Consider the following 23,791-nt stretch of genomic DNA (forward strand, 5'->3'; position numbering starts at 1 on the left):
GCAGTGCGAGGTCTACTTTTCTAGTTTGTGGCTGCCATCAGAGGGAAATAGGGTTGCCAGATCCAAATTGGGAAACTCCTGTTGATTTGGAGATGGAGCGTGGAAGGCGGGGACTGCAGTGGGCTGGAGTGTCACCAGCTCTGCCCTACAGCATGCATAGTAGTCTGATTGCTGCAGTCTGGATATGAGCTGTAATTCTGGAGGATCTGCAGGTCCCACCTGGAGATTTGGCATCCCTACAGGGTAAGATGCCCTCTGCAAACCATCTAAGAAACATCATCTCCATTTGCCAATTAGTTTGACCTCTCTAATACGTCTCCTCTTTCCTTTCCTTTATGTGAGGATGTTTAGGTTATAAGGAAGAAGAATTCAACTGGGCCAACTATCTGAGGATAACCAAAGCTCAGGCAGCTCCCAAGCACCTCTTCGTGACCCCAGACAGTGTGAGCGGTGGCTTTTTTCCTCCTACAAACTGACTCCTTTACTTGTGCTGGGCAGGATAACGACTGTGCTCTTGAAACAGCCTCAATATAGAGGGAAGCTTTTATGCAGTAAATAGCATCCTTAAGTCTAAAACCGAGGGCAGGCTCAGGGAAACAGTGTTAGTCTGGATACATTAAAAATTAAGGCTGTCAGTCAGTAAATGAGGTTGCCAATTTCTCACAGCCTTGCTGTTCTCACAGGTTGCCAATTTCTCACAGACTCAGGGTCCTGAGTCTGCTCATCGATCAAAGCTTCTGTTGATTAATCTACTGGCTGAGCTTGTGGGAGACTAGCCTTAACTATTCCTGCTTAGTCCCATGGTAGCAAGCAGTTCTGCATCCCCACAAGGAGTTTTCTCTGTTCTGCATTATTTGCTGTGGCAATAGCAGAGGCATTTGCTTTGGACACAGAGCATCTGCATGGGATTGTCCTCTGCAGTGTCCTCCATCAGTCATTCTCTTCCCCTACATTTTCTCCACTGTTCCACCAGAAGGGTTTTGAGAGCTTTTGGAAGAAGAAAAAAACCTGGCAATTGCTCTAGCACTACAGTACTTTAGCAGTTCCTGCATCCGTGGCCCAGTGGGGGAAATGGCAACCACAAGAGGCTGCCAGAGAAAAAACAGCACTGCTGTGGGTGGGCTTGTTGAAAAGAAGCTATTTCCTATTCAGATGGCACTCTCATGTGCGTTGACTCTCTCGGAAAATGTCATACTAAACTCAGCTTGAGAAACAGTGTGCCAAGGACTGGGAAAGCTTTGAAAGTGGATGGTGGAGGACAATATAATGTGGATGTTCTGGGAGGAGAAAGATCCCAGTTTGGAAGAAAAACAGATGTGGCTCATTAAGACCGTTTATGCACTGGGAACTTCACTGCCCCAGCTCTCATGCAGGAGTACAAATCCGGCCCGGATGAGGTGCACCAGGCCAAATGCTCCCCCATGTGGGTGCAGGAAGAGGTGGGGCAACCTGCCATGACTAAAACTCTAGCCTGCAGCCCGGCATGAATCTTCCAGTGCATAAACGGTCTAATTGGTGTCTGGGGTGGGGGGAGCTGATACCTTGGATCTTTCCCACTGGAACTTTCCTCCTTGCAGGCAGCATGGGAAAGATCCGTGTGATCAGTCTTGCCCTCCTCTTCACGCTTTTTACTTTACCGCTACATCATGGGGATGCACTGTACAGAAACCTTTCCTGATGCATGTGGAAAGGGGACTGATTCTGTCTTCTCTTTCTTCAGAATGCTGCCCCAACAGGATTCCAAGTGGGCATGAAACTTGAAGCAGTGGATCGTATGAATCCTTCTTTGATATGCGTTGCCACGGTGACAGATGTGGTGGACAATCGCTTTTTGGTGCACTTTGATAACTGGGATGACACGTATGACTACTGGTAGGCAAAAGAGGGGCACAGAAGAGCCACTTGGTTGGGCCGGGCATTGCCTCTGAGTACCACATCAAATGAAATCTGAGGTCTTAAGAAGTGACTGCTGCATGTTTGAAGTTCTTCTGGGAATTTTGAGGGAGATTGAAATTATATGATATGGAAAGGTCTGTGACTCAGCGGAAGGGCCTCTGCTTTGCATGCAGAAGATTGCAGGTTCTGTCCCTAGCATCTCCTGTACAGAAGGACCAGGCAGTGGGTGATAGGAAAGACCTCTACCTGAGGCCCTGGAGAGCCACTAGCAGTCTCACCTTGATGGACTGAATGACCTTGATGGTCTGCTTCACTACAAAAAAGCTTCATGTGTGCTAGTAATAACATTAGTGACATTATGGAAAGGGGTGTTGCACATCTCCAACTGGGTCGTAATCCCTGCTCAATTGAATGCTTCCTTTCAAAGCAATTTTATTGCTGTTTTAATAGCAATGATTTTTCAAGTGTGCAATTGAAATGGGAACCATGTGGCTAAAAGCTTTCGATTTAATAGGCCTTCAGTTTGTGCCTAACTGCTGCCTCTCTTCCTGAGGAAAGTTGGGAGAGTTCCATCTCTGTGCCATGGAAGCATGAGGGGGAAAGTCCATGGAAATGAGTGAGATGCCAACTGCTGCTGCTCCCTGACCCAGGACATATCCGTGTGCAAATATGTGAGACAGCAACACCGCTGGGATATAGGAAGCAGAGTGCCAGGCCACCATAAAAGTACAGCATCATCTGCGGTTAGATGTGGGAAATGTAGTCGTGAGGGTCCCATAGAAATAGGTCTCCATTCTTGGGGAATACATGAGGTTGATTCAGATACCATGCAGCTAGCAGGAATCCCAGTGAGTAGAGACATGCAGGGCCCTCATAGAAGGCACAAAACTTATTGGCCACCTCAGATCTGAAGCTGTTGCGGCTCTGTTGGTCCAGTCAGCTCTTAATTCCTTCTATGGTCACGCCAAATTATTCATCTCAAATGGTTTCATGGGCAGGAATCAACTTTGATTCAAATTAAACAAGTTGCATTGCAAATGTATATACATTGTAAGTGTATATGGCAGTGGTTCTCAACCTGGGGGTCGGGACCCCTTTGGGAGTTGAATGATCCTTTCACAGGGCGAGCAGCAGGGCGAGCAGCTTGGCCGGCGGGGGGGGGGGGGGTGGAACCACTGTTGCCGCTCCTCTTGAAGGCGCCCGCCAATTTATATACAATTTATAACCAATGTATCTACATTCATGAACAATGGATCTTCATGCCACTGGTCAGTTTTGGTTTAATTTCTGTGAAAGAACATTGCAAAATTTTATGGTTGGGGGTCACCACAACATGAGGAACTGTATTAAAGGGTTGCAAAGGTTGAGAACCACTGGTATATAGTATCATTAGCGGCTGCCCCAGGATATCGTACCAAAAGACAGACTGACCAGATGGCGTTTGAAATAATAAATTGCTTTCCTCACTGAGAAAAGGCTTGATCCTTGGAAATGGCAAAAGTTACCTAGATACCATTTTGGCTTGACCCCTATATAAAAGTATTTTTCAATAAAAAGAAAAAATGCAAGAAAACTGATTATAAGTAATGTATTGCTTTAGGATGCTTAGGGCTGATCCTGCGTTGAGCAGGGGGTTGGACTAGATGGCCTGTATGGCCCCTTCCAACTCTATGATTCTATGAATTTATGATTATTTGAAACGGCCTCTGGTCAGATTGTCTTTCAGTTTGGACTTCAGAGACTGATCTGCCTTCGTGTCTTTGATCCAGGACATCATACGACATTGTTTAGGATTTGGGATGCTGTGGATTTGGCAACCCTTCAGCTTGATTTTTTTTTTTTTTTTTTTTTGCCATCACAAGACAAGGAAGTGATATTTTGAAAGTCCCAAGCCTTTTGAGCTGCCTAAACAAAAAATGTCCCAATCCTTATACAAAGAGACAGGAACTGGGATAAAGGTAAAGGTAAAGGTATCCCCTGTGCAAGCACCGAGTCATGTCTGACCCTTGGGGTGACGCCCTCCAGCGTTTTCATGGCAGACTCAATACGGGGTGGTTTGCCAGTGCCTTCCCCAGTCATGACCGTTTACCCCCCAGCAGCAAGCTGGGTACTCATTTTACCGACCTCGGAAGGATGGAAGGCTGAGTCAACCTTGAGCCGGCTGCTGGGATTGAACTCCCAGCCTTATGGGCAAAGTTTTCAGACAGCTGCCTTACCACTCTGCGCCACAAGAGGAACTGGGATACAACATATCAAATGCTACTCAGAACAACAAACTTACTCAGGAGAAAGGATGTTTTTTAACTGTTTCTTCTCCAGGAATCAGAGGAAGGGAAGCTATTGAAGATTTTAATTCCCCCTTCTGTCAGCGTTTTATATTATTAACACGTGCCTCAGTTCCAGGCCCTTTTGAAATTCCTAGTGACTTTTGCTGTCTAACTAATTTGTTTATACTGCAGGTGTGATCCCAGCAGTCCCTATATCCACCCAGTTGGTTGGTGTGAGGAGAATGGAAAACCCCTCACACCTCCTCAAGGTGAATATGCAATCCTTGCCTGTTCTGTTCATTGTCACAGGTGTCTCTAGGCCCATTGTTTTGTCCCTTATCCCATCCTGGAGATTTATTCGAAATCAGCATAGACACTGCTAACTAAAAGTTAATTGGGTCATTTGTATATTACAAAATGCATACCTTTTTGACTCGAATAAAGTCACCTGTGAAGTTTTGGAATGCAGACAGAATAACAGCTCAGGATACTCTGGATATTTTGACTCCTGGGAAATGAAAGGGATCATTTCAGTATGCCTTTTAATTTATTGTTCAGTTTTCAACTTACTTTAGGAATAGGAGAATGCCTATATATCAGATGAAATTTGTAGCACATTTGGGTGTTCAAATGTTCTTTTGCATGAGGAGGGAAAGGGGCAGGGTCGATTTTGAACGGGCCGGAGACCTGTGCTTGGCTGCAGGTCGATTTGAGCTTGTTCCCACTAGAGAAGGATTCTCTAGCAAAAGCTTGTCACTTGGCAGACTCTTTCATTTCCAGACTACCCTGACCCTGAGAACTTCAGCTGGGAGAAATACTTAGCAGAAACAGGGGCTTCTGCAGTGCCAACTTGGGCCTTTAAGGTGGTAAGCAGCCTGTTCTTTCTTCCAGCCTCTACCATACATATGCAAATATTTTTTTTGGAGGGTGAGGGAGTGGGATCCCACCTTGATGCTTGCTTATCAGGTTTGGTGCCTGGGAATCAATTTGTTGTACCAAGATCAGTGGCAGCTGCAAGCTACCAGGGGCTTATAGCCGTGCTGTGATTGGTTACTGATAAAGGTTGCCAACTACCAAGAGACTTACCTGGAGAACTACCTGGAGCCTGGGAGAGTGGGATTTAGGGAGGGTTTAATGCCATGCAGTCCACCTTCCAAAGCAGCCTTTTTCCCCAGAAGAAGTGGAATAAATGGTTTAAATAAACGATTTATGTAGTTATAGAGATCAGTTGTAACCCTAGGAGAAATCCAATCCCCACTTGGAGGTTGGCAGCCCAATAACAAATGGAGGGCATTTTGGGCACCATTTCCAAATAAGGAGCAAAACATGGATTCATGTTGAAGCCCCCTCATTTGGACACAATAAGTCAGGGAGAAGATATTGCTTGTGCAGTTAGGCTTCCAACACCACCTCATTCTTTCCCCCTCCAGAGGCAACCCCATGGCTTCCTGGTTAACATGAAGCTAGAGGCAGTAGACCGAAGGACTCCCTCCCTGATTCGAGTGGCCAGTGTGGAAGATGTCGAAGACTACAGGATAAAGGTGGGGCTCTCTTCTGGCTCTATTGTCAGTCATGAGTGTGCAGCCTCTGCTTTCTTGTTTTGTGATAAGACACAGATAAAATAAAAGCATCTGGAGGGAATAAGTGGAGGTGGGGGGGGTCCCCTACTGCCATACCTTCACCCCCCCCCCCAGCTGCTGATCAGATGGCTGGGAAGGGGAATTACCAGTAGAAAGAAGAAAACCGAGGTCATGCTGCTGATGTTGCACAGGAAGTGATGTCATCCCACCAGCAATGCCCAGGTGACACTCTGGTATTTGGGCATAAACTCTATTGAAGAAACTGTTTTTGTCATAGAGTTTTTGCTCAAATATGAGAGTGTTGCATTGACCATACAGCATGATAACATCACTTCCTGTGAAATGTCATGTGGTCTGAGCCTTCCTCTTTCTCATTGTAAGTCTCCCCCACCCCCCACTGGTTGTCAGGAGGGACCTGGCAACTCTAGAAATAAGAGGCATTTTTTCTCTTCCTTGCCACAGAGCTAAAGTGGGAGGAATACCCAATTAAGCTTGTTTCCCACCCGCAGTTCACTGCTATCTCAAGGTTTGTGTATTCTGGCATTGTACACAAACACTACAAAGCTACACAATGTGGTAGTGGGTATAGAATTCAGCATACTAAGAATCTCAGTTTTCATATTTTGGGGGAAAGCAGATTTCTACACTTTATGGTCAGGCCTATAGGCGTTGAAGTGTTTTGGCAATGCCAGTTGAAATCTCTGACAGATGGAGGGAGGGTGCAATTTTTCCAGCACCTTACATAACTGACTATAGATCACACTGGCTAGCAAAACCAGAACAGATCATACAAATGAAACAACTTCATGTAGATGTCTTTAAATTGTACAATTTAGATTGCAGAAAAGAGCTTTTCTTGGTGCAGAATACTTGCACTCAAGTGCAAGTATTTTTTGTTATTCCATCACTTAGGCATAGTGCAAAGTCACCGAGGACAGGATTGACTCCTGAGTGAGCTGTGCTCCTCCAAATATAACACCCTGAGCACAACCCACATTTTTTCTTTGTGTTGCTGGGGTTGGGTAGGAGACATAGATTTAATTTCCTTATTTTGAAGAGAATTGCACACATTTTGCTTTTAAATATCATGTCGGAGATCTCCATGACACTTTTACAACAAAAACTGCATCTCTGGAGGCTGATTTTCTGTCCCTAAGCAATTCTAGAGCCTCTTGTGGCGCAGAGTGGTAAGGCAGCCGCCTGAAAGCTTTGCTCATGAGGTTGGGAGTTCGATCCCAGCAGCTGGCTCAAGGTTGACTCAGCCTTCCATCCTTCCGAGGTCGGTAAAATGAGTACCCAGCTTGCTGCTGGGGGGTAAACGGTCATGACTGGGGAAGGCACTGGCAAACCACCCCGTATTGAGTCTGCCATGAAAACGCTAGAGGGCGTCACCCCAAGGGTCAGACATGACTCGGTGCTTGCACAGGGGATACCTTTACCTTTACCTTTAAGCAATTCTAATCAAGCTGATAACAGTATGCATGGTACCTATGCATCTTGACTCTCTTCTTTGCATCATCCCTCCCACCTTCTGACTGATAAGGGCTCAGGGTTCATCACTCCTACCTGTATCTTACAAAGGGAGCTTTGACGCTGGAGAGCTTATTCCCTGGACATCTTGTTAGTCTTTAAGATGCTACTTCTGAGGAATCCTGCTACTCACCTAGGTCTCCACCTTTCCACCATGAAAACAATATTTTTTAAAAATAATTTTTGAAAAGCATTTACATGTTTAGAAGACACTCTGTGAATACCCCTCTAGAATTGACAACCTGATTCTCATCACCTTCCATTCTTTTTCTGATGCTCAGGAGAAGGATCCTGTAATCTAACAGCAATTTTTTTGATTTCTGCCTACAGATCCATTTTGATGGTTGGAGCCATATCTATGATTTCTGGATTGATTCAGATCACCCAGACATTCATCCTGTGGGATGGTGCTCCAAAACCGGACATCCGTTGCAGCCTCCTCTCAGTAAGTACAAACTCCATGCAACTCACAAAGGGCTGTTTCTGCCATCTGTGAAATGAGGGCAGCCATCATGAACTGATTCACTGCGAACAGCAACAGGCTGCCCCTGCCAGGGCCTCTGAGGACAAAGCCCCAGCCCCTGGTTCTAAGCTTACCTGCAGGGACTCCAAACCCACTTTCTGTCCCATCCCCACTCATGCCACAGATGTTTGCTGGGTGATCTTGGGCCAGTCACACTCTCTCAACCTAACCTACCTCACAGGGTTGTTGTGCAGGTAAAATGGCAGAGAGGAGAATGCTGTAAAGCTGCTTTGGGTCCCCATTGGGGAGAAAGGTGGGGTTCTAATTGATTAAATAAAATGCAGAACATGTGGGTCTCTCCCCATTGGCCGTCGGTGTCCTTTTTGCTTTCTTTCTTTTGAGAATCTGAGGTTATTCATTGTATAGTGTCCCACCTCTGTGCCTTCAGAGTCCCCCAACTCAGATGCTGAGTAGGTTCCCTCCAGGTTTCCTTTTGCCCTGTCTTCATGCACCTCCTGCATTCAACCTGGGACAAGACCCCCCCATTTGTTTGTTTAAATTACATTTGTCTAAGCTTCCTTGGTCACCACTGAGGTGAGAAGTGGGATAAAAATGCCTAAATAAATAAAATTTAAAACTATCTAATCTTTTCCCATGAAGCACTCGTTTCAGCTTTCCTGCCAACTTCTGATTGCCTCCAGAATTCCCTGTGTCTTTCATTTGTATAGCCCCCCCCCTCCATCTCATACTTTTGAGTGCTGCAAAATCGAGTCCCTTTCTGTTCAGGCCAGTTCACTTCCAGTTTAGGGTTCCCAATCTCCAAGCAGGGCTCGGAGTTCTCCCAGAATTACAGCTGATCTCCAGACAACAGACATCAGTTCCCTTGGGGCAAGTTTCAGAGTATGGACTCTACGGCATTGCATTCTGGCTGAGTTTCCTTCCCTCTCCAGGCAACCCCCCTGCCCCCAGATCTCTAGAAAATGGAAGTATTATAGTGCACTGAGCAGCATTACATTCTTCAGAGTCCATTGACATCAATGAAGTTACAAGGGGCAGCTCTGCTCAGAGTTACCCTGAAAATCATCTCATCCAAATATATGTCTGCTAACACGATATTCAGTTCTGCACTTCTGTATTGTACCCAAATTCTTTCATGGAATCCTTGCTTAGAAAATCAACATGGGTAAACCTAGAGATTCCATTTACAATCAAAATAAAGCTGTTCTGCCCGAGCAGTAATGTCAGGACTCTTTCAGCCTCACCTCTCTCACAGGTGAAGTTGTGGGGAGAGGAAATTAAAGGCGATTGTAAGCCGCTTTGAGACTCCTTCTGGTAGAAAAAAGCAGCAAATAAAAACCAACTCTTCTTCTTCTTCATCATCCAGACTTTTGTTTTCCCTCGTGCAGGGCCAAAGGAACCCGCATCTTCTGCCAATGGGAGCTGTCCAACCTTGGCCTGTAAGACCCTCCCCAGCACCAAGGGTTCCAAATACAGCTTTCACAGGTAAGCTTTCCCTAGAAGATTCAAAGTGAATGCCTTGCAAACTCGTAGCTTGCATCAGTTTAGGTTGCCCTGAGCTGCACCCAGTGGTGTCCATGACTTAAGTATTGTCAGTTTGATCTGTTATACACAGCATAATACCCACCAGCCCTGTATGGAAGCCCAGTATAAGCCTTCTTCTTTTGCTGATTGCCTTGTGAGTCAGAAGAGGAGAATGCCTTTAAGCTGAACTGCCCTTTGGACAATTTGCCAAACATACACAGAACCATGCATCTCCTCTATCCTCCTCTGTTCTGCAGAAAGTGCCCAACACCCGGTTGTGATGGCTCAGGTCATGTGACAGGCAGGTTTACAGCTCACTACTGCATCTCAGGGTGCCCCCTAGCCGAGAAGAACCAGGGAAGAGTGAAGATGGATCTCTCGGATACTGAGAACTCGGTTAGAAAGAGGAATCTGATTGGCTTCTCTCAGAGGAAAAAATCTCGACACCATGGAAGGTAAGCTGTTGAAACATACAAGTAAAAAAATTTCACTTCATCCCTTCGGGAGTTGTTCCAGAGAGCTCTGTCCATTGCTGCTTCCTTGTACAGAGGCATCTGTCCTTCCCCTATAGCAGTGTTTCTCAAAGCTTCTGAATCTGGTCCTTCCTTTCACACTGAGTCTCCCTTCTTCTCACCCCCTTCCCCCAGTACCAGTCACCATGACACAGCAAAGCACGCAATCTGTCTCCAAGGATCTGGAGATCAGGGTTATGTTATAGACCTGGCATTATCAAAAGGAGCAGGACAAGACATTTCTCCTTCTAAAACTACACACAGGGATACATTAGTAGAACAAAGCATTAGCATTTGTCATAGAAGGAATGCTTAGTCTCAGGAGAACAGACATCTCTATAATTCCCATGTAAGGATCTTCTGCTGGAGGAAATTCAACCATATACTCTGGCTGGTAAGAGGAATCTGTTTCCAAAGGAAAGGAGAAGTTTCTTAGGATCCTGTCTTATAATCCCATTCCTCAGTGGACAATTGCATCCCCTTTGAGTTGTTCGATTACCCTCCCCGAAATCAAACATCCCAATCCTTGAGAACCAGTGCAACTAAAGGTTGGTGTTTCCCATTCTGCCTATAACTACTATCTTTGTCTTCTTGTTGGAAAGTCCTGCCCCAGTTCATATGTTTAGAGGGAACTACAAGGCACTGATGCTTCCTGTGGCCTAGGCACCCTATGCACATGGTTGATAATGTAGCTGGCCAAGTTCACATGATTATTGTCCCCTAAAAAAATTAAAAAAGCGCAGAAGACTCCAAACATATGAACTAAGGATCAGCTAACGTGGCCTACTATAGCTCCTTGCCTTCCAATGGAGCCCTTGGTAGTTTGGAAAAAAAAGCTTTTCTTGTTCCTCTAGAGGGCGGCCTCCCAAATACCGGAAAATCCAGCAGGAAGACTTCCAAAGTAAGCACATGTATTCTTTGTCACTGTTTGGCATGTAAGCAAAGAGAAGGATTCTCTTGTAAGAACTGTGTTGCAAGGCAGATGAATAAGCTGTTAAGGGGGCACTTCAGGAATAAAAGTTGCCGTGTAAAATTAACAGATAACGTACCCAGGATGCATGTGATTTTCATTTTGAGCAGTGGCTTTGTTGCAATATGGCCTAGCTGTTTCCTCTTTATGCAACATGGGAGTAATCCTCTGTATCACCATAGTGACTAAAACCTTCTTAAAATGTAATGTGAGAAGGATTAAGGTGTTGTTTCCAAGGAAAGCACAGATGCTGCTGAGCTGCTTCTCAGACTTTGCTCAGTCAGAACCCTGCGCCCAGCAGGCTACAAAACCCATCTCTCCCTCAGCCCTTGGGCTACCTCCTCCCAGTGCCAACTGTTGACCCCCAAGAAGGCTTTATACAACTACCAGCTGACAATGAACTGTGATGCAGCTTTGGAGACCCATTAGGGCTCACATGATATATTAGTCTACCCTCCAGAGGTGACCACTGTGCAAGTGCTGCTCCATATTTACATGACCACCCTTTCAGTTCATTCAGATAGCTTTTTGACATATCATCACTGTCCCCAACTGGGTGGAAAGCTCCACACTGACATATTTGGCTTATTGCAGAAGCACAGTTACATCTCTGAAACCTGCATAACTGATCCCTCTTCTTGTAAACAGCATCCTTACCATCTCACATCTGAGAGTTAAACCAGCTACAATGATGGATCTTTACATAATGGCTGCACCCTTGGAAGGAGAAGGGAGCTGAACTCTATCCCTTCTCTCATCAAAAGAGCTGTACCCCCGCTGGCTTTCACACCTGGTGATATTTACTTCTGGGTTTGGAGCCTGAATGCAAAACAGAAACTTGTGGTCCAGCCTTCATAGGTCAAAAAGCTAAGGTTGAGATAAGACATAGCTTTATCCTTCTGTCTGTCCATGCACTGCTGTCAATTGTTTCCCATACATCTATTTATCATAGACATTTGGTGTCAGGATTGAAGAATTACATACCCACAAGGAGTACTGAATGTTTCACCAGTACCTTTAAATACGTTCCGTGAGGAGCAGAACTACATATTAGCCTTGTTCAGTCCCTGTTTCAGGTCCTGTGGCAATCATGTATCTTAGACATGTAAAAGCCAAAGGAAGGGGGAGATTAGGGGCCAAACCAGATATTAGAGCACACATAGGAGTGTAAACAGTAGTTCTGTCACCCACTACTCTGTACTTCAATCCATCTGATAATCCTTTTTGGTGTCCCTGCCAGCCATTTCTTCAGACAATATGCACCAATCTCTTTTCATGTCAGCCTTATCAGCACACCCAGACCGTTCCCTGTCTCTCTGCTGGGAACAGCACTGTAAGCTCCTACCAGGTGTGGCTGGGATCACAGCGTCTACGGTGGCCAAATGGACCATTGATGAGGTAAGAACATGTGAAAGGTGGGGATGGATCAGTAAAAGCACAAGCTTGTTCCTGGGGGTATTCCTTCTACCCCCACCCCTAATTTCTTTCCATAGCTTTTTTAAAGAAAAGTTAGCTGGGAGGGCTCTCACAAAAGGTTGGGCTCTCCAAAGACTTTTAAGACTCTAAAACCCTAGTAATTTGGGTTTCATTTTATTTCATAGGAATCTGTTGGGTTTTTAAATTAGTTTTTATTCTGAAGTCCAACTCAAAATGTCAGAATTTAGGGAAGTCAAAGGAGACAGTGGGATTTTTTCAAGGGAAAACCAGCAACTGTGAAAGTGGTTACATATCCCTTCCTCACGCCCCATTAGTGAGCCCCTATGAATAGGAGAAGACCTAGTTTTATGATCATTTGACAAGTGGAAATTGGAAATCTGCACTTGCTGAGGAGGAGAAGGGTTGGTTTTCTCTGAGTGTGTGTTTAATTTCTTGTATGTCTTTTCTTACAAGGTCTTTAGCTTTGTACAGACGTTGACGGGTTGTGAGGACCAAGCAAAACTCTTCAAAGATGAGGTAAAGGAAATGGTCCTTAGATTTATGAGGTAGAACTGACATTGGCTTTTGGAGTAGGATGACGGCATTTTGAAGGATTATATATGAATTGGGGTGGATGATTTTTAAACCCTGATTTGCACTCTCTTGGGGCATTATTTTCCTCTGGGCTCCAATCAAGAAGCAGATAGAGATAGCGATTAACGTGAGGAGGTGGCTGACATGCTTTTAAAAAAATGAATTGAATTCTATCATGGCATCATGGCTAAAGGTATCGGACTGGAATCTGGGATAACTAGGTTTGAACCCCCACTCTTGCTGTCTGCATTTGGGTCCACCACAATCTCTCAGCCTAATCTATGTCACAAAGTTGTTATTGTGAGGATAGGGTGGAGGAGGAAAAAATGATATGATACCCCCATTGCATTTCCAAAAACAAAGTAGTACCATGAAGACCAATCATGAAATTATCCAGGCAAACCGATGGCCTAACTGAGGGTTATATAGCATCCATTTTTCCTTTTACAACCGGAGAACTCCTCCACTTTCTGTGGCAATGACGAATTAAGGCTGGTCTATGCAGCAGAAAGTTTTGGAGATCTGAGATGGCAAAATGTGATGTTCCATTGTAGACTACAGGTTTGTAATCCCTCCCCATGTAAAAAAGATCCTATAAATAAAAAGGAAATTGCATATTGAGAGGAAGGGCTAGGTGAAGACTTTTCATGTTTTCTTAGGTTTGCTATTTTCCATTCGGAAAGAATTATTAATATAGGGGAACTTTGAAATACATCATTCGTTACCTGTAACCTGAGGTGGGAGAGTTCATTATATCCCTTCAGCATTCTTCCACTCCTTTGCCACTTTGTTGTGCTGCATATCTGCAGTAAGCCGTAGCTTTGCTCTGCAGTAGGCAGGAAAGGAATGTGGTTGAAATTTTTGGATGAGCAGCAAAACAGGAGGTTTAGTGGTTATTTTCATGCTCATTAGTTTTATTTTTATTGATTTTGATTAGGGAAAACATCAGGTTTGTGGAAGAATATATATTTTTAAATATAGAAGGACATAAAAAGACATAGTTTTAAAATGCCAAGATGTCATAAGATTACCTCACAAAATTTCAGCAGCCATATTGGATTGCCTAGGCAACCTCAGACCACAGTCTGCAGTTCCCTAGGTAATCTAGATAAATACTGCAGTTTCATTTTGAAATGTGCTGTGAGTTGTAGGGATAGAAGGAAGTAGGGAGAGGCAAGCTGAACAGCAAGTGGGGGAGAAGGAAGGAATCAGATAAAGACCAGCTATGAAGGCTGCAAGGCAGGAAAGATGAGTGAAGACAGTTCAGGAAGACAGACCAGCTGGAGGAGAAGATTACTCTCTCCTTCCCCTGTCACTCAGTAGGTCTCCATAGGTTCCCTCCTCGTGTTCTCTAAAGTTGAATATATTACTGCTTTTTGTTGATATTTTCAAAAGGCATTTATTGTCTTTCACTCAGTCTGGATGCACCTTACTGACTTGAGGGACAACTTCTCTGGATCTGGGCAATGCAACATATAGCTATAAGCATGGTCAGTGTTCGTGAAAGAGGCAGGTGCCCTTTTCTCAGAATACCACACTGCCACGAGCTGGAAGGCACCAGTGTATATTTGCTCCGCTTTCACTTGACATTACCTATACAGAAGGCCCGGAATGAAACAGCTTTGTGGTGCAGATCAGATGCTGAGATGTGAGACACTTAACAAAACACTGCATTTGATTCTGAAATAAGGCTTGGGTGAAGATAAGAGTGCTCTTTATGAGGATGTGCACCTATGTATGAGAGAGAAACAGACATCTTGATCTCTGTTTCCCATAGATGATCGACGGAGAGGCGTTCCTTTTGCTGACTCAGGCTGACATTGTGAAGATCATGAATGTCAAGCTTGGCCCAGCGCTGAAAATCTATAATGCCATCCTCATGTTCAAAAATGCTGATGACACCTTAAAGTGATCCACCATGAGTGGCATTTGACTTCCTCCTACAGGAGCTGCCAGAACTCTCGTCTTTCTGTCTCAGCAGAGTGGAAACTTTCCTGACTTGCTGCAGCTGTAAAATCCTGCCAACTTGCTCTCTTTGAGTCCATCTTTGTTTACATGCCAAATCCATCCCCTGTCTGTTTCTCCTTCTCTCTCCCTTTCCAACTGGTCTTTCGGAATACTGCCCTGCCAGGCCAAGCACTGGAGCTCTAGCAGTGTCCTTCCTGAAGCCACAGATCCAGCCAAGTCCTTCTCTTGATAATTTAAAGGCACAGAACAGGGACTGAGACTGGGCTTGCTACTGGATTTAACCTACCTTGGATTTAGCTCTTTTGACTCTTCCTACAAGGTGTGCCTGGGCTTTAGATGAGGAGAAAGTTATCTGTTTATGAGTGATCATTGCGGCCAGTTACTCAATTTCAAATAGCCTCAAATCCTTGGAAGTGCTTTAACATCTGATATTTCTGGGCAAAAGTCAGCCTCAAATGATCAGGGTTTTGACCATGAACTTCTCTGGTGGGCAGAGGATGCTACATCCAGGGACTTGCTGAAGAACTGGGTACTAGTCCTTCTAGAACAGACTATTGGACTAAATACACCTTAGAAATTATGGATTCAATGCTGCTACTGAAAAAAAAAGATATGTTGGTGCTCACCATTTAAATACTTGTAAAATTGCCATGTTATCCATGGAGAATGAGAGGAACAAAATAGGGTTCCTTGATTTATTTTCTGCTGGTTCAGTCTTTGGGGTCTGCATGAAGCAAAAAAAAAAAAGGTTCTATGGCGTCTGAACAAAACAAATTAGGCAATCTAACAGCCTTAGCACTAAGTAAGGGCGAATAGCACCAAGGCAGGGTACGACAGCTACCTTAAACCCCTCTCCGCTAGTTGGGCAGCTGTTGAACAGTATGTGAAGGAAATCCTGTACAAAATGTTAGGTTTCAGATTCTTTATTTTGATTCCATCCGCAGTTGAATTCAGTATGTGCCAAATGTTTACATTGTGCTGGTTGACAAGGTTCCAAGATGTGCAGGGCAGCACCGTGCAGAGTGACTTTGGTCTAAGTTGACCAAAATCGTCTTAAACTGGAGCCATTCTGCGTGGGGCTGCTCTGAGACCTTTTAAAACACTGTTTCTGTGTGACTACCTTACACATGGGGAGGGGGGGGGATGTCATTTGCTGATATTTCTGAGATCCTCTTGATATTGGATGATGATGGATGGCCATAGATGTTCTGTGGAGCTGCTTTAGCTATGTAGAGTTACCTGAAGAGACTTGAGTAGCAAAGCCAATGCTGCTATTAGGCAAAGTAAAAAGGTGACCTCAGGTAGCACGGTTTGGGTGCTACTCACAAGCAACAAGTTTCCAGTTGTATTAGTATTAATGGTATTATTATTAATAATAATATTAATATGGGGGTCGTCCCATGATGGGACATCCAGGACAACATTTTCTAACTTCAGTTATTGTACAATTCATTTCTTACCCTGGATCTTTATCTCATTTTACAATCATCCTGTCTGTTTAGGTTAAAAGACAGCGGTGTCTATGGATTCCTATTCATGGCCAGGCTGGTGTTTGGATTTAAGCCCAACCCTCTAACCACTGCACTGCATACAGTTCCTAGTGTATGGAATTTCTTAAGATCATGAAGATTTTTGTTGTTGTTGCTGTTTCTCCTCAAACTGTAAAGGTGGGGTAAATGTTCTTTACCATGCATACACACACCAGCAAAATGTCTCATAGTACTGTGGTCTGTGAAGTCCACTTTTTATGCTTGGGTCAAATTCATGCAAAGCTTCCCATGGAAATGCAGCATTTTGACTCAGATATTTATGAAATGCTTGGCCACCTGCGGCCTTCCCGTGAAATGGTTGGCCACTTGCCATTTAAGAGAAATGCAGGTCCCAGCTTCTCTCTTTTTAACATTGTAAGCTTTTCTTTTTAGTCTGTTTTTAAAAGTTTCTCTTCCCTTTGAACGTCACTAGATGTTTTCTTTGCTGGGAGACATAATGTTGGGGAGCAGGAATATCTGCACTTCCAGATCGATTCCTGCCAATGGATGCAACTGGTTGCTGAGTATATGGTGCCAAAAAAATCCCCTTTATCCAAAGAGTTGTCCTTTTAGCCAACCTTGAAAGATGATGATGAAGAGGAGCACTGAAGATTACCTAGATGATGGTTTTCAATGGGATTTAGAAGGGAAATTTTTGTTTTCAGACTCAGTTGTGACGGAAGTCCTGTTTACACAACTCGCTTACTGATCAGTCAGTGTATTTGCAGGAAACAAACCGTGCAAAGAAGGAAAGAAAGACCTTTTTGTTCTTGCATCGTCCATAAGTTTCCAAGAATGAATACATGCCTCTTGCACTGGAAAGAAAGGCAGACTTCAACTCCATCTGCACCATAGATGGGAACGGCAGTGGATTATTGGTTCCATGGATGGGAATGGCATTGGCTGCAATTGTAAAACTGGAGAGCTAGTTCCAAAAAGCTGCTTCTAAGACCTGCTTCAATAGCAACAGGGTGTGCATAATGGACTAGAGGCCATGCCTGGTACTGTTGCAATGAGTCATTGACAGCAGGACACCTCTTGCAACATTTTAGATGGAGCGAGTTCTGCTTCTCTGACTTAGTAGGATCTGATTCTGTTGTTTGGCTCAGGGGGAGCTAACTTTCTGATGAGTCTTGTAATCAGAACTGCAGGAGGTGACTGCTCGATGTCCTTGGTGCCAAATGTTATTCCTGTGGCCATTGGCCTTAGAAGCTTTACCTGCTGGACGCGTCTTCCTCTCTCTTATGCCACCTAGGGAGAAGGCTGAAGGGGATTTGCACCAGGAATGGAGTCATTGCACCCAACAGCCCTGAATTCTTCCAAAAGAAAATGATCCTTACTGGAAGTAAGCATAAAAAGTGAAAGTTGCGAGCATTGTGTGCATGTGTCTATGAGGAAGAAAAATAGCTGTAGCTGATGGCAGGGTGCACTCCTTCAAATAACCTGGAACTTAAGCACTCCATCCTGTTTATCTTCTGCCACTGGTACGTAATGCCATACTTCTCATCCTTTGAAGCGTGAAGCTTCTCAGTTTATCCAGATCAAGGACAATTGCAGGTGTAATTGACAAGAATGATGGACTACTTACTGCTGAAACTTGCTGGGAACCCTGTCATTCTATGTAAAGAAAGCTAAATCAAAGTCATAGCTTGCATGGGTGCGTAAAAGAGAGACAGACGGAATCTAAGGGAACTGACCTTTTCCTGTGTTTGCTCAACACTGTATCTGGAAGGGTTGCATTCAGAACCATTAGCTCAGAAAGGCAGTCTGTGAGGGAGAAAGAGAAGGAAGGTAGCCTTGACCTCCTCATGTATTCTCTGGAAGCATATAGCATTTCCAGGTGGCCTATGTCAGAGAATATGGGAGGGGGATACTGCGAATCAGAGCCAATGTCTTGGCTCTGATTGATCTGCTAGTTCTTTATAGACAACTACCGGTACATTCTCTCATTGTATAATAACTTGGTGAGTTACAGTGCTTCTGAAGTATGAGTAGAATACCTAAGAATACCCAAGTGCCATACTGATTCTCAGAATTTCCACTCCAGTAGGTTGTATTTTGATAGAGCCTTTCTTTGAAATGATTACCACTCCAGTTAAAAGTCCTTGGCACCTGCCAGCTAGATGGAGCAGGACTAAGCTAGATCAACTGGTGGCCTGAGTAAGTGTAAGGCAGCTTCCTATGTTCATGATCCTGGCATGACTGGCAATCAGCTGAAGGACCTGGGGAGTTATTTTGTCTCAAAAATCTTAATAAGCTCCTTTTTGGGAGTCACTGGCAGCTAAAATGTCTCCTGAGCAACTACTCATAGGAGATGTGGTCTCTACTTGCCTCCTTATAGATTTCTGCACAGTAGGCAGTCATTTCTAGTTCTTAGCACTTGTGGTCATAGGAACCTCTTCTAAGCCTAAGCAAGACAATCAGCCAGATAGGCAATGCAGATGGGTTGGAAGCCCTCCCCACTTTTGCTCATGGTACCGCTCTGAATAATAGCTCCAAGTAAATGGGGGAATGACAAACATGGTGGCTCAATACAGGCCTCTTCTAATTATTTTCAACACTGTTGTGGCAGCTCTGGTTTATCCCAGTGAACATCAGTAGATGGGCTTAATTCTCTTGTTCTTGTTTTTGCAAGGAATGGATGAGAATTAGCATCGTTCTAGTTGTGGAAAAATTCACCAAGGTAAGGCCTGATGTGCTTCTGTGGAACAAGACAAGGTATTACATGATCTTCTGCTTGTGTTGAATCTCCCCTTTGGTGCATGTTCGCCTAGCATTATAACAGGACATTACAGAATCTTGGATCGATTGACTTCAATGGAATCAGAAAGATGTAAATCCATTTAGGATTGCACTTTAGAAAGGACTTACTGGAGCACATGACTCAACTTCTTCACTTAAAACAGAATATCTTTCCCAGAAACATCCCCAAACAGATTGTGGTCAAACTTCTTCCAAACCAGCTGAAACCCCTTAAGCAGTTTGATCAGATTGGTTTGTCAGACCTTTAATTTGACCTATCTAAGAATTTGGGGACATTAGAACCAATATTGTGCCCTATGCTTTCCTAGCCCTGGCCACCAGATATTTTAAAAATCAATCCGTCTCCTGGAAGTCATGTAGGCTCAAGGTCTGACAGCTTTCTAGAGGGAAAGGATTCCAGAGCAGAAACAAAATAATTTGTCCAAATGTTGAACCTTTCAGTATAAAAACATCAAGTGTGCCACATACTTGTTTTAGTCCTGAGTTATTTTCAGTGACCCCCCACCCCACCCCTCAATAGGAGGAGTGGGATACAGTCTCAGCTTCTTGACATGTGGAGACTCCTAGATGGGCCACAGTGTTAGTTCATTAATGAACTTCTACCAAACCTTTCTCTGGGCCTGCAAAGGCTCACAGTATGGTAGTTGGTTTTGTTTGGAGGAGGGGGACTAGTTCCAGCTGCTGGATCAAGAAACCAAATGTGCTCATGCTGTTGGTTTGTACACACATTTAAATCACCCTCCCCAAGATCCAATTTCAAGCACTTTTGAAATGAAAAAGAAATCCAAATTACAAAAGGTTGACTAGTTAGGGCTTCAGTGCAATGGAAGATGGGAAAGTCTTTAAAAACCCTTAGCTGTCCTTCATTTTTTCCTTTCCCCCTTACCAAGGCTTCTTAGTCCTGTGATTTAAAATGTGAAGGACAGGGAAAGGTCTGTCCACTTGTGACAGACCCTGGCAAAAAGCCCTTTATTTTAAGGAGCAATGTTTGCAGAAGGCAAAGAAAAGTGTTTTCAGAAGGGGCATTTTCATGACATTGAAGCTTTTTTGCACTTTCATTCATTTGCACTTGTTTAATTTGTCTTTTGATATTTGCACCTTTGTGTTTTCATGATGGAAATACTATAATTGTATCCAGTGCAGCTATTCTGGAACTTTGTGTCCTGAGTATACAGAAGGTTAATATAAAATAAGAGCAAAATGTGATATGTTTTGTCAGTGTTTTACAATAACAATAAATGTGAACTATGAAATTATACAAATAATGTGTTTGTGGTTTGTTAATAATATTTAGGGTACATACCAAATAATGTCAAAATGGATACTCAAAGATAACAAAAGCAATAAATTTGCTTTTCTCCTAAAGAGGGACACAAAAAGCTTTGAAAATGCCACAATATGAACTAAACAATCATTTTAAATAAAAAGAAAAAGAAAGAAATGAAGGCGTGATGGTTGTTGGAGAAGGGAAGAGGAGTGAAGCCCTATTTTTTTCATGAGTGGTCTAACTATGGCCTCCTTCAGTCTCAAAAATCCCTAAAATGAGGAACAGGTTGCTAATGTCCCAGAGTGGGACCCAGATCTCCTCATCACCAGGTTTTACTAGCCACGAGGGACATGGATCCAGGGGTAAGCCAGACAGCAACCAGAGTCCTGTACACGTCAGCCCAGGAGACCAGACTGAAATGGTCCAAAATAGGACCTTGAAGCATGCTGGCCTTTCCCCCTATACTCCCCAGAAGTTAATACAATTGAACAGTCAAAATCTGCTTAGGGTCCCCAGCCCTAAAGAGATAAAACTAGCTTCCACGTTAAATACTTCTAGACAGCCGGCAAAATAGAGCTGTTCCACCAGGCCTACAGTGGCAGCCACTGACCTTCCTCGCCGAGAACCCATTCATCAGTATAAAGGTATCCCCTGTGCAAGCACCGAGTCATGTCTGACCCTTGGGGTGACGCCCTCTAGCGTTTTCATGGCAGACTCAATACGGGGTGGTTTGCCAGTGCCTTCCCCAGTCATGACCGTTTACCCCCCAGCAAGCTGGGTACTCATTTTACCGACCTCGGAAGGATGGAAGGCTGAGTCAACCTTGAGCCGGCTGCTGGGATTGAACTCCCAGCCTTATGGGCAAAGCTTTCAGACGGCTGCCTTACCACTCTGCGCCACAAGAGGCTCTATTCATCAGTATAAAACCCTCTAAACTCTGACCAATCTCTGAAAGTTTAAATTATTATAAGGAAAAAGGCAGCTTAAATGTTTTAATGTTTTTAAATTAAAATTATATGTTGGTTGTTACCCGCCCTGAGCCAACCAGGGAAGGGTGGGATAGATTTTTTTTTAATTGAATCCTATTCTGGTCTGGTTGTGGATCTTTTACGGTAGCTTGCACAAGGCCATGGGCTGAGCCATGGGATGTCAGATGGTGTGGATTTCAACTCCAGGCTTATCTTTGAAGAGTAACATTGACAAAAAACTAAATTTAGAATTGTAATTGGTGACTTTCAATTCTGGTAGATTAACAAAGGAATCCTAAACAGATTGAACCTACATAAGTCCATTGGCTTTACTGATTTTAGGAAGATGTAACTGTATTTAGGATTGCATTGTTGACCAGTCATGTGAGTTTTCATTAGAGGTGAGCTGAGAACTTCTCACAGCGCTGAAATGTCCCCTCCACAGAGTTCAAATATTATTTTTCCATTTTCTCCATGCAATTCGTGGGAAGTCAGTTGTGTTTCCAATTTGAATGTTGAGCTGTGGGAGAAGTGAGGTCCCTTCCATGATTCTATGATTCTATATCTGAAGGTGGGACCTATGGAAGGAAGATCACAATACATCTATAGTTGAAAATATCCAAAAAGGTTTTTGGCATCAAGTCACACCTGATTTAGGGTGAGAACCCATAGGGTTTTCAAGGCAAGAGGCTAACAAGAGGAGGTTTGTCATTGCCTGCCTCTTTGTAGTGAACTCATGTAGTGAACTTGCACGGAGCTTTTATTCCTACCTCAGGTCGATTCAGTCTCTGCCATCTACACAGAATGCGATTTCTGTTTGGATTTTGGGCGATTTAAATTTTCCTTCTGCAGGAAGTATTGATCGGAGTGACCCTACCTTTATTGTGCGATATTGTAGAGTGCTTTTAACGCTCAATATTGTTCAAATCTGGATTGGGAAAGAAAGCTCCGTGGTAGGCCACACCTGGTCATGTGACAAGCCTGCCTTAAAGGAGAAGCCCCTAATTTCTCTCAATTTCTGTCGGTCCTGGATTTTTTCTCCCTCCTCTGCCTTCTTTGATCCTCTCCCCCACCCCTCCAAGAAAAGAAAGAGGCTCCCAGCCTGGCAACTCTCCCCCTCCCTTCAAGAAAAGAAAGAAAGAGGCTTGGCTCCCCCCCCCTCTGAACTACCCTAACCATGTGCAGAAGACTTTCCTGTTTCAATGGGGAGGGGGGAGGAGAGGAAGACCCAAGTTCAAAGCGATCTGAATTCAACAGAATTGACAATGGAATAAACAAAGTAAGTGCAGACTCTGCCCTGATTAGCCTCTAGTGTCTGACAAAATCATGCAGATTGTAACATATATTTATAGCATGTAAATTGGCTCTTATAAACATTGGAAGGTTTGAGGCAATTTCAATATGTCTTTAAATAGTGGATTGAAAACCTAGTTATTAGTATATTGCCCTATTGCATAGCCATTGTAACTACTTGGATATATATTTCATGTTATAATATTCTTCCTGTGTGTAACTCTGCGTACAATAACTATATAAACTGATCCTTTGACATATTGGTTTTTTTGTCAAAGGATGACATCGGTACTTCTAGGTAGAGCTTCAAGCAGCAGCTCTAAATGAGAACTGGGAATAACTGGTGTCTTTTGGGTGCAGTTACTAATCTTCGAGCTATAATAGACGTACACACCTTAGATGTCCATGTCTCATACTTGGGCAAAAAAAAATCCCAATTTTATGTACATACTCCTAAAGTCACATTTATCCTCCCTGTCAGTTCCTTGTACATCCTTTCCCAGTGATCTAGACCGCATGGTTGAACAAGTTCTTTTGTCACTTGCATTAATATGTTGAACATAGTTTATTGCTCAGTTGTCCCCTCTGGAATTCTGTTTACTACCATTCTAGAGCTGATGGAGTGTCATGGATAGGGACTGGAGACATCTGGCTTCAAAAGTCCTGACTCATACATAAAACGTGTGGGCCAGTCATCATCTGCCCTCTTAGCCTATCTCACTGGAGTGTTGTAAGGATAAAAGAACGGAAAACTCACATACACCAACTCGAGTTCCTTGGAGAAATGATGAGATATAAATGCAATTGTGGCAGCTCTATTATTGGGGCAAGTTCTCTCTCATGTCCCTCTGCAGGTGTCCCAGATACAAAACCAGATTTGGACAATGCATTGCCTTCCTAGGCTTTTCTTGAGAAAACTTTCCACCTCTTTCTTGCTGATGTAAGGATTGTTTATTTGAACTTTTAGCCGCTGCGGGAAGAGGCAGTCCTTGTTTTCACTAAGGCAAGATAACAGAATAAGATAATAGACAAAAATTCCAGTAGTTAACTATTGCTTGCTGGTTTCCAGTGCTGTTGGCCGTGTGCTGGATCGCTAGTCTTTTCACTCATGTAAGGGCACCTTCAAGCCTTTCTCTTGATAACCACAGTAATGTTTGGAAATATTTATTCCCCTCTCCATGGCCTCAAAAGGGAAGCACAGAGGCCTTTGTTACGCATGGCAGGATCCCTGCC

The 23,791-nt window shown here is 43.8% G+C and overlaps 1 protein-coding gene across 3 annotated transcripts in view; it reads left to right on the plus strand.

The window, feature by feature from the left end:
- Positions 1 to 20,300, plus strand: part of L3MBTL1 (L3MBTL histone methyl-lysine binding protein 1) — a 46,761-nt gene extending 26,461 nt beyond the window's left edge. Inside the window, exons 11-23 of one of the 3 annotated variants that reach the window (XR_013230562.1) lie at positions 343 to 443; positions 1,721 to 1,872; positions 4,356 to 4,432; positions 4,944 to 5,029; positions 5,594 to 5,704; positions 7,604 to 7,718; positions 9,143 to 9,239; positions 9,536 to 9,733; positions 10,645 to 10,691; positions 12,001 to 12,158; positions 12,651 to 12,713; positions 14,548 to 17,612; positions 18,903 to 20,300. Coding sequence is in view for 2 of the 3 variants with exons in the window: in XM_077335374.1 (XP_077191489.1) it covers positions 343 to 443; positions 1,721 to 1,872; positions 4,356 to 4,432; positions 4,944 to 5,029; positions 5,594 to 5,704; positions 7,604 to 7,718; positions 9,143 to 9,239; positions 9,536 to 9,733; positions 10,645 to 10,691; positions 12,001 to 12,158; positions 12,651 to 12,713; positions 14,548 to 14,682 (1,340 nt within the window). In the remaining variant the exon portion in view is untranslated. Of the gene's footprint in view, positions 1 to 342; positions 444 to 1,720; positions 1,873 to 4,355; positions 4,433 to 4,943; positions 5,030 to 5,593; positions 5,705 to 7,603; positions 7,719 to 9,142; positions 9,240 to 9,535; positions 9,734 to 10,644; positions 10,692 to 12,000; positions 12,159 to 12,650; positions 12,714 to 14,547 lie in introns of all 3 variants that reach the window. The other 2 variants (XM_077335374.1, XM_077335375.1) reach the window with 2 other exon arrangements.
- Positions 20,301 to 23,791: the final 3,491 nt, after the last annotated feature.

Source organism: Paroedura picta, chromosome 4 (assembly GCF_049243985.1).
Source record: "Paroedura picta isolate Pp20150507F chromosome 4, Ppicta_v3.0, whole genome shotgun sequence".
NCBI classification, from domain to species: Eukaryota; Metazoa; Chordata; class Lepidosauria; order Squamata; family Gekkonidae; genus Paroedura; species Paroedura picta.